The 15203-nt window shown below is 30.9% G+C and overlaps 1 protein-coding gene across 1 annotated transcript; it reads right to left on the bottom strand.

The window, feature by feature from the left end:
• Positions 1-1583: 1583 nt before the first annotated feature.
• Positions 1584-12989, bottom strand: LOC107832422 (ent-copalyl diphosphate synthase 1). Its single transcript, XM_016660268.2, has 15 exons — positions 12676-12989; positions 10831-10911; positions 10627-10724; positions 10200-10506; positions 9344-9527; positions 8316-8530; positions 8108-8228; positions 6815-6927; positions 6295-6521; positions 6027-6142; positions 4613-4711; positions 4201-4449; positions 3074-3185; positions 2637-2819; positions 1584-1933 (listed from the first exon to the last, which is right to left on the bottom strand). Exons 1-15 carry the CDS (start codon positions 12767-12769, stop codon positions 1685-1687), a joined length of 2448 nt encoding a protein of 815 aa, XP_016515754.1. The 5' UTR covers positions 12770-12989; the 3' UTR covers positions 1584-1684.
• Positions 12990-15203: the final 2214 nt, after the last annotated feature.

Below are 15203 nucleotides of genomic sequence, written 5' to 3'. Positions count from 1 at the left end.
AAAAACGAATAAATTATCTGACACGATCCATATTTAATACGGATAAAAAATGGGTTAACTGGCGGATAATATGTGTAACCATATTATCCATGGCTTTTTGAATATGATCATTTTTGGGAGAATTATTCCTAGTCTCTCAAGTTTGTGGAACCCCCAATTTGAATTTTTACAAATATAAAAGTTAAATCATTAGTTATCCATTTTCTAAGTGGATAATATAATTTTTATCCATATTTGACTGTTTTTAAAAAATTTATTATCTAACTAATTTTTTTTTAAAATCCATTTTGCCACTGTCACCACAAAGTAGTAGTAGTCCTAGTACATGCAATAACACTTAGTAACCGCTGATTGAAATGTTGAATGTCTTTGAATACACAGAAAAGGGCCGTAATCGGCTAAGGAAACATGATTGAGTTGCTTTTCCCATTAGTGGAAATGGGTTGCGTATTTGCACGACAAAATTGTATTGGACACTAGCTTCAGAGGTGACTGCACGTTCGAATATATGTGAACCTGACAATTATAGCTAGCTGTGGTGCAGTGGAGAAGATTTTACTACAATAGGTTTGTTGTTTGCATTCAACTTGCAAAACAAAAGCAGGGCCATGCATTCAAATTGCTTTTCCTTTGATCTCTTTCTCATGCTTTTAAATCTTTCTTCCACCTCATGCCATATGCATGCCTCTTCTTTTTGTGTTCAAAGAAAAGCACATTTGATCCTAGTGCTCCAACCTCTTCTGCTTTGTCTAAACCAATAAAAATAACATTTCTCATGATGTCTAGTAACTGTCAAATTTAACACATAAAAATATATGTGCTCAAGTTTAACCAGCTGTTGGATTGGGGAGAGGGGAGGCATATATTCATTGACGTATAATTTGCGTATGATCCAAGTTAATTAGTCCATCTAAAAGACACCAAAAAATGCAACATAAAAATATTTTTTTTATAGCTTTAATTTGGTTGGTTAAATGTAGTCATGTTAAAAAGGAAAAGGTTTTTTCCTGTGTGTGTGATTTGATTTGGTAATTAACAATGATAAAAAAAAGATATTGCTAAATGAAAATCGAGTTTAAGTTGGCAAGGTTAAGTTCTACTATTATTTAGCTCAAATTGACTAGCTCATCTTAGTTCAAAATTCAACTTATTTTAACCGCCCAATTATGTCATAAAACACTTCTAATCTCAGCCCCATACTAGGGGTAGACTATGATGCAAAAGAAAGTCGAAGTAGGTGGGAAGGAGTTTTGAGATGTCTTATCTAATAGACCCTTGCTTGTCCCAAATGGGAAACAATATCTCAATGTTTTGATATTCACTCTGATCTTATTTATGATGCGCTATCTTTTCATATATTGTCGAATATTGAGCAGTAGATATATACTTCTAGAGATATATGCAAGAGCAAAACAAAGCTCTTTTACCAGCCACCACATAAGAGTTGCATCTTATTTGGCAAATTAAAGTATACTGCTCTTTTAAATGTAGCCACTATACAAATTTTGTTCAATCAAATCCAAAACCATTTAACCTATTAGACCCGAAAATGTCTGGTTTCCTTTTTAATCATAAACAATATCTTCAATCTTGGAAATTGTTTGCTCGATTTTTATTCTATTTCTAGCATTGTTCTTGATACATACGTACCCTACTACAATGAAGGATGTACAGGAGATGAATATTAAAGTACTCTTTCAAAGAGTACTTTGGCTATGTGCAAATTGATAGTTCTTGTATCACAATGAGCTGTATAGTAAAAACTTTTGGCAATAGTAAGAAAAGTGTCTTTAATATTGGCATCCAGATCCTCATCTGAACAATCGGATTGGGATAGCACGAGCTCCGCTAGTTGTTGCATGTCTGATTCTATCTCACTAAACGTCAACATCCCCAGCTGCTTTTCTATTCTTTGGCCGTCTGCATTTTGTCCCTGGATTTATAATTACACGACAAAGACATCTGGTTGTTAATATCAGGCAAAAGCATATCTCTTTGGACTTTGTCAAGAAGAGAAAAAGTGGCTATACTACAAGAATGTATCATCAGAAAAGAGAGAGTGATAATAATTACAATAACCATGACAACTAAGTCTAGACACACTCATAACTCTAGTCGTCAAAAGAGATTTGAGATTCTAATTAAGTTAGTGAGTGCTTTCTAACCAGGGATCTTTATATATTCACTGACTATTTTTAATTTAAACGGTTGGATAAGCGGCTATTTGGGTTAATTCTTCTTCTAATAAAGACTTGATAGAAGAAAATGAATACGGACAATTGTGTTGATCTTAATAGATCGACTTCCATACTAGTTTTTGCTCCACCACAAAAGTTCTACTTCATGAAATTACAACCTTATACTCCCTCCCTTACATCTCATAGGAGTAATTATTTCTAACTGAGACTGAGTATGAAGTTTGAGAAAAAAATAAAATTATTTAGCAATATCAAAAGTAACCTTAGAACTTATAGTTAAAACATATAACTATATTTTTTGTGACTATAAAAACATATCATTTAAGTATAAATGAGAAGACAAAAGGTGTCAATTCCTTGTAACAGCGCAGCTAAACTAGCAAAGAACAAATAGTAACAATAAGATGTTTTATAACTTCTCTGTTGGATGAGTCTAACCTTGTAGAGGTGAAAGAGACGAAGTTGGTGACAAACTCTATTGGTGATTTCCATTAGCCTTTGATATTTTGGATGGGACAACAATAGCTCCTCCGACACCCAACGGCCAGTGCATGAATTTAACGTACCAATTAGAAGCTCTGCAGCTCCTTCACCATCGACAACTAGCAGCCACTTTTCCCACTATAGACATATATCAGTATAAATAACAACAACAACAACATACCCCGTATTATCCACACCATGGAGTCTGGGAGGATAATGTGTACGCAGACCTTATTCCTAACTTGTGAGGATAAAGAGATCGTTTCCAATAGACCCTCGCCTCCGGAATTTATCAGTATAAATGTGATTCAATTTAATTATTCATTTCATTTATAAAATACTAACATTTGATGAAATCTTCGTAGTAGTATAGTACAGTATAGCATACTTACAGCATGATGCAAGAAGTGATGGATGTCTCTGCCATGTGTCAGCAAAGCGTCAAGTGAGAGCTGGTTTAGGGTTCCGAGTATAATCCCGACGAGCTTTTGTTCTGCACTATACCTGCCATTGCCATGATTGAATAATCATTACAAAATTATGCACACACAGTTAAAGTGTTAAACTATCCTCTTTAGCTGCAATGACTTTCTCTATATCGTAACAAGAAATAAATTAGCCAAGGTTTGCTACAAGCCTTACATTCCGGGGCGAGCTAGTAACTCAGAGTACTGTAATAAGTAGTAATAATACTTATTGCTACAAAAAAAAAAAGGTGTAATGTAGTTATAATGGTAAAACTTTTGTCACGCCGAAGAAAAAATTATAGCAATTGATTTTATTCTTTTATCGATCTTTTGGTTTTTTTTACACAAATAGATTCTTCATTTTTTTAGCTTGTATAAATAAATTATACGCTTGATTTCATATGGTTATACGCACGGGCGGCTCAATAAAATCGGAGGCCGAAAGCTAAAACTTAAGAATATGTGAGGAAATAGTATTAGTAGTCTTAACAAATTTTCTTTTAAAATTTTAAGTTTTCTTTTAAATATTTCACAATATAACATTATCTAATATTCTAAAATTTTGAGTTAAATTATTCAAATTTTCATATCTACTAATAAAACATTTGATAAACTAGAACCAATGTAGTGTAATGAAATAAAATATTAATATTTTGTTAACTTAAAAAAATCTTACTAATATAAATAATTATAACTAATAGAAAAAATTTTGGGGGCCTAAAGCAGAAGCTTTAGTGCGTTACCCTAGAGCCACTCATGGTTATACACGTAGTATTATATGTGAATTATAAATATATTATAGATCCACCAGTTACTTTACGTTTAAGTAGTTAGGTGAGCGGCTATTTAAGCTAATTCTTCCATCATTTTTATTGTACCCGACATATATGTAGCTTGCATATAAGCCTCGTGAGTACAAAATCTAGCATCAGTGAATTTGTTTTAGACTTTTTTAGGACTTCAAGAGTGTATTAACTCCATATGAACACAACACTTTACTGTAGCAGTAGTATATTATGTAAAAGAAAGCAGGCACTGGAAATAGTCATTACCTAGAATTCACGTAGTGTCGAGTGGTGGAATGTGTGAATTCGTGAATAAAAGCAGTCTTGTGTTCCGCAGATATTTGTTTCTTGCCAAAGTAATATCTAACACAGTCCATAAGAACAACGGTTTTGACCCAAACCATTCGCTCTCTTGACTTTTCTGGCTCAAATATACTAGCTGTAGCTGAATAATACGTCAGCATCAAGCTTCTTTCCCTCACTCCAAACTCTCCAAGCCCACATTCTTTATACCACCTTCATCCATGAAGTTTTAGAACGTTTAGATAAAGTAAAGACATGGAAAGAAATTGTCTAGAGTGACCCATAATTTCCTGAAATGTTGGGTGAAATGTTGTTGTTGTTGTTGATATTGCTTATCTTACCATCAAAGGTGAATTAGGTAATGGAAGTAACTTACTTGCAAATTCGTCTCCACTCGAGCTGATGCAAAGCTTGGCAATTGTTATAGTCCGATTTTGCTAGCTCCAGATATAGGTTATTGTTAACAAAAGGCATCCTATATCAATAAGATACCAAATTATTGTTGAAGAAAAAAAATATAAAGAATCAGCTTTTTTAATTTAAATAAATCTTAAACGTCGAATTTCAGTGGTCGCGTTTATCAATAGGCTCGACGAGAGTCGATTGCTCTAGTGGTAAGCACCCTCCACTTCCAACCAAGAGGTTGTGAGTTCGAGTCACTCCAAGAGCAAGGTGGGAAGTTCTTGGAGGGAGGGAGCTGAGGGTCTATCGGAAACAACCTCTCTATCCCAGGGTAGGGGTAAGGTATGCATACACACTACCCTTCCCAGACCCCATTAGTGGGATTATAGTGGGTTGTTGTTGTTGTTGTTGTTTATCAATAGGCTAACGTTGAGGCCCAGGGTATGGGTAAGGTCTGCGTACACACTATCCTCCCCATACCATATTAGTGAAATTATAGTGGGTTGTTGTTGTTGCTGTTGTTGTTTATCAATAGGCTAACGTTGAGGTGTGATCAAGATGAGACTATCGAAAGCAGCCTCTCTATCCCAGGATAGGAGTAAGGTGTGCGTACACATTATCCTCCCCAGACCCCATTAGTGGGATTATAGTGGGTTGTTATTGTTGTTGTTTATCAATAGGCTAACGTTGAGGTGTGATCAAGATGAGACAACTGAACAGACTCTCCGCCTATAAAATAAATACATCAGTATCCAATGTATTAGTAACATAAGTTGGTTTTTATTAAAGGCAAGAGTGTTAATTAAATTTTCCCAATTATCCTTATGTTTGCAGGGAACAACTATTTCTCAGGTTTTTTTTGACTGTGTGCCGTCTTTTGCACATAACCAAACAAACAGTAAGACACACATAAAAACTGTGGGCCGTCTTTTGCAAATTGTAACCTGAATACAGTACCAAATATGGTGGGGCTCCAATTACCTTGGGTTTGGTAACTTGGTCACTCTCTCGAGGTTGACTCTTTATATTAATATATCCTCACTAGCTAGCTCCCCTTAGAAAACAACAGTTTCTTCTTTATTTATCATGCCACTCCTCTTATAATTGTAACAGTTGTACAAGGACTGACAATATTTTTTATGGAGATTTAAATTATATATAACAAATATCTGTATTATCAATATAATACAAATATTTTAAGTTACCAATTATCTATTTTAAGTTATCAATCAATGCTTATTAAATAAATTATGGTGATTGATAGTCTAAATAATTTTTACAACATCCATATTACAACTTTAATGATCATCGCTAAATTCTTGCACCAGAGTATTTTTGTGCAAGAAAAGGTTATTGTGTGAATAGGGAATATGAATCGTTAAAAGTACCTATATAATGTTTTGCCAATCCACACATCGTCTTCACCACCATATTGTTCTAGAAAGAATCTTGTTTCTACTCGGGGAAGGCTAGCATACCATGGTACATCTAATGCATATCCCACCTGTATAAAAACAACCATGTTAAAAAAAAAAAGGAAATATGAAAGTACAGTGTAATATATGAAGAAAATAATGAATGTGGGAAAAATAAAAAGAAATGTACTTCTAAAGAGAAAATAGAAAAAAGAATACAAAGACCAACTGATATATGTACCTCTCCAGGTAAATCTTTAGTGATTATCCACTTGTCTAGCAGTTCATTTTCATCTCGTTTTTCTCGTAGAAAATTAGAGGAGAATTTCTTGGCATTGTCAAGTATTTTCTCGCCTGGAAACATTAGCTGAGAAGCCCTGTAAAGGTTATACATTCCTGTCACAGCCTGGTTCGATTGTCCCACGAAGCAGAAAAATTCACCCCCGTTCTCAAAATGTTTGAATACGTCTGTGAAAATAAGCAAGCACATTCATCAGTACAATAATGTACTAGTAATCGAGTTAACATCTGTGTATCGATAAAGCATAAATTTTTACACTATCATGTTAAAATGACCCACAATAACGCGCAACTAGTTATGAAAGCAAAACATATATATCATCACTCTTAAATAATCTATTATAACAAATTAAAATATACTACTTCAGCGTAAAAAAATATATAAGTTAAATGCATGGAAATTAGGTGTTTAGGTTATGTAAACGAGAAATGCATCTTAGTAAAGTAGATTGATGACTAACCAGCAGAAACGACGTAGCCATGCAACCTTAAAAGTCTAAAAGCCATGGACGTGTCATCAATATCTTGAACTGGGGAATTTCTAGCCCAGCAGATTCCTTCATTTGTCCAATTTCTAAAAAATAAAAATAAAAATATTATTCCACCAGTCGATCACAATTCGGCAAAGGGTTAAATATATATCTCTACTTTTAAAAATGGTCTAAGAATACCCCTCGTTATACTATTGAATTATTTATACTCCTGCAGTCATACTTTAGATTCAAATATACCCCTCATTTAAACGAAGAGACACGTATCATCGTCATGTTGGCCAATTCTAAATATCTCCTAATTAATTAAAAAGACTCGTTACTCATACCCGAAAAATAATTTTTTTTTTTTGTAAAAACTGGAAAAAACTGAAATTATTTTTTACTAAAAACTAAAAAAAATGAATTTTTTTTTTCAGTTTTTACAAAAAAACTGCTTTAGAAAAAACTGAAAAATATTTTCTAAAATAATGTTTTTGTAAAAACTGGAAAAAAAGAGCTGAAAATCAATTTTCTAAAGCAATTATTTTTGTAAAAACTGAAGAGAAAAAAACTGAATGTTTTTTTACTAAAAACTGAAAAAAAACGAAAATATATTTTTTTTTCCAGTTTTTACAAAAAAAAAAACTGCTTTAAAAAAAGCTAAAAAATATTTTCTAAAACAATATTTTTGTAAAAAATGTGAAAAAAAAACTAAAAAGCAATTTTCTAAAGCAATATTTTTGTAAAAACTGAAAAAATAAATATTTTCTATTTTTGCAGTTTTTAGTTAAAAATATTTCAGTTTTTTCTAGTTTTTAATTGCTTTAGAAAATTACTTTTCAGTTTTTACAAAAATATTATTTTAGAAAATATTTTTCAGTTTTTTTAAAGAATTTTTTTTGTAAAAACTGGAATTTTTTTTATTTTTTTTTCAGTTTTTAGTAAAAAAAAATTTTAGTTTTTTTCAGTTTTTACAATAAAAATAATTATTTTTCGGGTATGGGTAATGTTTCTTTTTAATTAATTAGGAGATATTTAGAATTGACCAACAGGACGATGACACGTGTCCCTCCGTTTAAATGAGGGATATATTTGAACTCAAAGTATGAATGCAGGGGTACAAATAACCCAATAGTATAACAAGAGATATTTTTAAATTATTTTTAAAAATAAAGGGACATATTTGACCCTTTGCCGATCACAATTTAAACAATAGTACTGTAGTACAAGTACTAGAAAAAGATAAACTATCATTGTCCTTAAAATAGACAATTGTACTACCTGTTGACGTAATCAATACATTCCTTTATTTCTGTCTTAAAATAGCGAGAAATCCCAAGTCTTTCCAACCGGTCAACGATCCAAATATGCTCAAATAAGTCCACAGGATAGACATTTGGAACTGAATGGTTGAAGAAATTAATAAATATACAACTTAATTAGATTACACTAATAATATAAGAAATTAAACTCTCAATATATAAGTTACCTCCGCTATTGAATTTTTCAACAACATTTGCGAGATAATTGAGGCAATTATTATCTTGAGTTTGCATAAGTGCAAAGGCAGTAGAAGATGGAGAAAACAGAAATGACCCATCAGCACATTGCAATTGAAGTAGCTTTTGCCAGTCCAAATCTGGCATTCCTTCTAAACTGTGGAGTAACGTTGTGGGCACTTTGTGCATTATGTCCTTTGGTATCCTATTGCCACCCACACGTAATCATTACTCACATACATGTAAAATAAAGTCCTTCTACTTTCTATCCAGAAAAGTATTATAATCCAATACAAAGTAAAAATACTCTAGAAGATTGGATATACTTTAAAATTTATTCATGATGTGAAGCATCAAAGATGATAATGCCTGGGCAATTTTAGTTCAAGAGCTACTTTTTCTTGTAACTAGTTATCCTTGTCTCATTTTATATTAATATTTGACTCGACACTAGGCTCCCGTTTGGCCATAAGTGTTTTTCACTTTTTTTCGAAAAATAAAAATTGAAAAACTTATCAACTTTTGGACAATTTTTTAAAATGAATTTTTCAAGCTTCAAAAAGTGGTTTAGGACCCGTTTGTCCAAAGATTTTTTTCTTTTGTTCTGATTTTTTTTTTCAAAAATATATTTGTCCATAAAATTTTGTAAGTTTTTGAAGATTTTTTGGAAATGGATTTTTACCAGTTTTTCATAATTTTCGAAAAAAACTTTTTTCTCCCCTCACAAAACTATAATATATTTTTAAGTGAAATACCTATAATTTAAAATTTTAAATATCATTAACTTAACTCCAAATACTACTCTTTTAATGTCTAACGCCTACTTATATTAGTTTTTTAAGTTCTTGAAGTTTTTATTCACAAAATTTCAACTTTTTTTTAAATAAAATGCATGTTCAAACATAATTTCAACTTTCAAAAATCATCTTTAATCTCATCTTCAAAAAATATTTTTTTTCAAGTTTTAACCAAATTTATGTACGAACAATATCTAAATTTAAACAAAAATTATGATTACCTTGTCAGCTTTAGTGTTCTTCGGGCATAAATCGCTTGCAAGATGGGAGAATCATAAGGAAAATCTATGCCTAATTTTTTACCAATCTCAATGAGCGAAGGAAATGCCACTTCAAATCCGATAGGCATGTGCTCTGCATTTTCATCTCCAATACTGTTCAAATTCTCTCTTATAAACGACATTCCTATTCCAAAACCCCAGAAGACACAACTTGTTAGGCCTCTGTCTGTTAGCGGGGAATGATCACATCGAAAGTATACATTCTATTAATTAATCAATGGAGTGGAATGTAAAGTCACCACTATTACCTAGTCGTTCTTTTATTTATTCATTTTTCTTGCATTATTCTCTAATGAATTAAATTCTTTATATTATTAATGCTATTTAACAGATTAAAATTGTTACTTACATAACTTGTCGATCGGTATAATTGTTTTTACATAAATCAGTGTCTTTTAACATGTAAGTAGTACGTAATCTATAAGATCTTTGTATTACTAATTCTATTTTCATGGACAACTATATGTAATTATTTTTTAAATAATCTAATACTCCCTCCAGTCCACTTTATTTGGTATTTTGGTTTTTTTTTGTGGTCCATAATATTTAATTTTTTTTAAAATTTTAAAAGGGAATTAACTTCTTTTTTTCAAAGTTGTCCTTGGAGTAAAGAACATAGGAATATTTGTATACTTCCAATGAACAAATTAATGTTATTATGATTAATTTTATTATTAATTAATGTTAAAAGGTAAATTTCTTTATACGTGTGAAAATAAAAATAAAAACAATTAAAATAGGCGGAAGAGTATTGTAAAACTTCTTTTACACGTCATACATGACATAAAATTCTTACCTAATTCACACTTGTGAGAATCCACGTTCCAAGATTTCAAGGCAATAACACAGGCTAATGTGTTGATGACACGGTCATAAACCAAAAAGATAGAGCTGTCACCCCAAGAACCATCAGCCAACTGATTGTTTGCAATCCATTTAAGACTTGAAGGGAACTGAGGAGTTTCACTTGTTCCATTTATATCTTTTACTAGAGCAACCCAAGCTGTATCGTAAGCCGATATGCTTATTTCTCCTTCGTCCATAGATCGCAGCATTAACCGAATAGTATGAATTTGATCCATTATCTTATTTGATGGGCATACCTTTTACATACAAATATTTCCAATAAAAGTCAAGCACAAAACTTAAAGCACTATAAAAAAAAGAAGCTAAAGAGATACTTTCTGTTTCGTTTTTTTTTATTTTGTTTGGCCTAACCATACCTCAAGTGTTTCTTTTTCGATTTCTTCCACTTCCTCCAGGATGTCGTCCCACTTGATAACAGGCAAAGTACGGCCATTTTGCAGTAACTCTTTGTATTCTGCATTTTTTTGTGAAGATCAACGCAGTTAAAAAAAAAACGGAGAAGAAAAGAAATTTCCCTCAGCTTTTTTTTTCTTTCTGAAACATGTAATATACAGTAGTACCTTGTGTACGAGGTGATCTGGAAACCGCATTACATTGCAGATTGGAACTAAAATGAACATGTTCTCCGGAAGATCTGTTACCTGTGCAAAAAGAAATGTCGAGTTAATTATATACAGTGACAACAGAGGGGCGGCCCAACCTCATCGGACTAAAGCAAAATCTTAATAAGAGATCTTAATATATATATTATTTAATAAACATCATTTTTAAAAAAATTAGACAAGTGCAGATGTAGAATTAAAAAAAATGAGAACTTAATTTTATAAAATACAAAAAATTAAATAAATTTAACGTTGATTGCATCACAACTGAAATGGGAGAACCCAAAAAACATAAGTGACTCCTTTTTTTTAGTAAGTCTCTTTCTATATTTGGTAACAATTCAACTTTAGATTTTTCTTTTTACCATTAATGAGATGATTTCTAACCCAAAAACTTCTATGATTTATTTAAGATTACAAGTTTCAAAAGCCTTCATTTATTTCATAAAATCCATGTCCAGTCAAATACTTTTATATAAATTGGGACGGAGAGAGTATAATTTATGTAACGAAAATAAATAATAAGTTAGATTATTAGATATAGTTACGTGACCAACTAATGAATAGAGAAATATAATTAAGTGAAAAAGTAAAATAAGATTGACAGAAAACTATTTTAATTATATTAATTAAAGGAAGAAATTAAGTTATTAAAAATTAATATGACAATAAAGAAATAAATTTATCAATAATAAAAGATAATTATATAAATAATATACTACTATATATATAGAGAAATACTAGTAATTTTGGGGCCCTTAAATATTTGGGGCCTAACTTGCTTTAGGGTTAAATTTTTGGGGCCTAAAAAGTGTTTCACTTGCTTTAGGGTGAGGCCGTTTAATGAATTTTTATAAAGCTACTCCTGTATCCTAAAAAGTAACTGCTCTGCCACTTATAATTAGTTCGTGGTGATAGAATACTTATCTTGCCCAAAAAGAAAATTTACCTAAACAAAAATTTATTACTGTAACACAAAGACGGTACCCCTGAAAATAACAAAAAAGTAGGTCGTGGAACTAATGAAATTAAAGTTTATCTCATCAGCAAGTGATCTCGAGTTCAGACCTTTTTATCACTCTCTACCTCTGAAAGGAACATTGTGGCATTACAGTACAAATTCTCACTGAAGAATAAAGTAGTAAAGTATTAATATCAGTTTCATATAAAATGAAACAGGAAGGAGTATTAATAACCCGTTTGGCCGGCCGGAAAAATCAGCTTATTTTGAGAAATATTTTTTTCAAAAGTGTATTTTTCAAAAGTACTTTTGGCGAGAAACAGTTTGTGTTTGGCTAATTAATTTAAAAAATACTTCGACGCAGCAATTAGTGTTTGACCAAATTTTTCTGCTTCTCCAAAACTACTTCTGTTTTTGTTTCTCCTAAGAAGTACTTTTTCTCCTAAAAATTTGGCCAAACTCTTCAAATTTAGAAAAAAAGAAAAAAAATGTTTTTGAACTTGAAAAAGCTAGGCCAAGCTATAATTCTTCCGGGGAAAACTCTGCTATAGTTTTTTTTATCCATACATCAATGTTATATCTTCAGAAACCAAGGTGAAAAGCTAGAAAACCGGGGGGAAAAGGCAGAGAAATATAGAAAGAGACTGATTTGTTATAATTTAAAAAAAAAATCAGAAGGTTTAATTTGGCACCAAAAAAAAAAAAAGGGAAAATGAATAAGGGTGAATTACAAAACTTGAAAACGACTCATCCCAGTGGAAAAGTGGTTGGAAAGTACTTTTATGCATCACCGTACATGCTACACAAAAAGAATTTAATACTAAGAAGAATTTAGAGCTCACTTTTAAGGAACTTAGGAGGTTGATTTGCAAGAGAAGACGATACGTAGTGACGAGCAGTGAAGCAGAATCTGAGATAAGAAGCTGAGATCGACATGAATTCAATCTCCTTTTCTCCCTTCTTTAGAAAATTAAACAAAAAGCTGATGATGCAACTTTTAAAAAGAAATAGTAATAATCTTTTTCTTCTCTCCCCCTCTCGTTTGTCTATAGCAACTTTTGTTTGATTTTGTTTGTTATGAGAATGAATAAGGGGAGAGGAGTCCGTTTATAAAGAGGAAGAGGAAAAGAAAGCAGACAGAAATGACTTTCCAAGAGATGCCGCAAATAGGTGCATGGGATCAAGTGATCAACCCAATTTACGAAAAAGAGGCTACTTCTTTTCTTTTCCGGGCAAGGTTAATTTCTCATGCATATTAATTTATTTACTTTCACTCTGACTATAATATATTTAATCAACAATAAATGATTATGGTGGGATGAACAAGATCGTTCACCCTCAGCCTTGGATAGACAACACTTTTTTTTCCTTTTAATGTGTTTCGCGTAATACTAAGAGCTTGTTTAATTTTGTCAAGCTGCCAAAAACTTCTAATTTTGACAAATATTTTTGCTCAAAAATACTTTTCATAAAAGTATTTTTGGAAAGTTACAGTTTGGTTTGGCTAATTTAATTTCAGAAATACTTGTTGTAATATTTGATAGATAAATTGTGTTTGACCAATTTTTTCAAAAAATACTTATGAGCGTTAAATTACAAAAAATGATAGTAAATGTTCAGTTTACAATTAGTATATTATTTAAAAGAGATAAACTAATTTAATATCTACTATAAGAAATTTAATTAATTTTCCTTTTATTTGAATGGAATATAAACATAAAATTAAAATATAAATTAAAGATCTTAATCAATATTAGTATAGTATCCAAAGCAATAATATTAGGAGAAGGAGATATGATAAAAATAAAATAAATAAAGAAAAGGATGGTAGAAACAAAAAAGGAAAAGAAAAAATTTAAATTAATAAAGGATAATTTAAAAAATATAAATTTATAGTAAGGATAATTTTGTCTTAAAATTAAACAAGTAATTTTTATTTATTGGAAGAAGCTAGAATTTGTAGTTTCTTCCCAAAAATAGAAAAACATCTTTTGTTGCTTCTCAAAAGTACTTCTCCATTCTCGCCAAACACATCACATTTCCAGAAAATTACTTTTTCTAACAAAAAGGTATTTTTGACCTACTAGAAGTTTGGCCAAACATGCTTTAATTTAGATTAATCGGATCAATGAGTTACTAATACTATATTATTATACCCAAAATAAAAAAAATTAAACTTAATTAGTTAAAAATATGTTGTATAAAATGAAACAAAGCGAGTACTTATTTTTTTTTTATTATTGAATGATGTCCGGACAAATGGTGGTAGTTATGTGGACCCATAAAGGTGGAAAAATAAAGATGAATTGAAAACTAGGAGACCCCATTTTATCCTTAACGCTCCTTTCTAATGATTCAAGAGATAAATTTTGTTGAGACAAATTAGACAGGTATTAAACAGAGATTTTCTTTTTTTACCCGAGATTGTAATGTATACAATAGTGATGTAACGATTAATAATTCATAAATTAGTAGTTCAGAGAATGCATTTTTTTTTTTGTGTTAGTGGATGTTTAATTTGATGGTAGATTGGAAAATGACACTGTATAGCCGCTTTCAAAATAATAGCCGAAAAAATGCAATATATATTTTGTATATATATACATTCTGTATGTTATATACAAAGTTTATAACTTTTTCGGCTAAAGAATGTAAATAGTTTCTGGCGCTGGCTAAAAGTGATAATACCCCTTTTTTTAATTCAATTAGCAACACAAAAACTAAATACAGGAAATTAGAGGCCCCATCCACGTAATGCTATTATTTGTTTTTGTAAAAAGTTCATCCATAACTGTACTAGATTTGAGCAGAATCTATGTTATCCTTTTTTATTGGAATTAAACTTAGGTTTTATATATATTATTAATATTGATATTCCAAAGAATTAAATGTTTCATACTCACGTTTTGTTTTTAGTATATATGGTGTATCAAATTGCATATTTGGTTGTGCTTTAGTATTAACTTGATAATATTAATTACCTCTACTACTGAAACTAGTGTATTGCCGATTAATTAAAGAAAATATACCTCTAAAATCAAGAGTCTCCAATTAACCAAAAATTCCTATCATATAATGTGTCCCCCATCACAGTCGAACAATGAGCAGTAAAATGGTATTGACATTATCACTTTGCCTATAAGCTCTCAAATGACATGTTATTCCCATATTGAAATCAGAAAATGGAGGAATTATTAAAAGAACAAATGCAAATGTCATGTTAATTTGACAAGGACTAAGGTACGTAGAGTCCATTATTCTGCAAAACAGTTGCAATATTATCTTTTCTTTATGTGTAATAATCGCTAAGACGAAAGCCACCAAAGGCTAAGGATTTTATGGCCTATCATGTCTGTGGACCAATCAAATT

Source organism: Nicotiana tabacum, chromosome 22 (genome assembly GCF_000715075.1).
Source record: "Nicotiana tabacum cultivar K326 chromosome 22, ASM71507v2, whole genome shotgun sequence".
Taxonomy (NCBI): Eukaryota; Viridiplantae; Streptophyta; class Magnoliopsida; order Solanales; family Solanaceae; genus Nicotiana; species Nicotiana tabacum.
The sequence above is the reverse complement of the archived record's forward strand: the minus strand, read 5'-3'. Positions and strand labels throughout refer to the sequence as shown.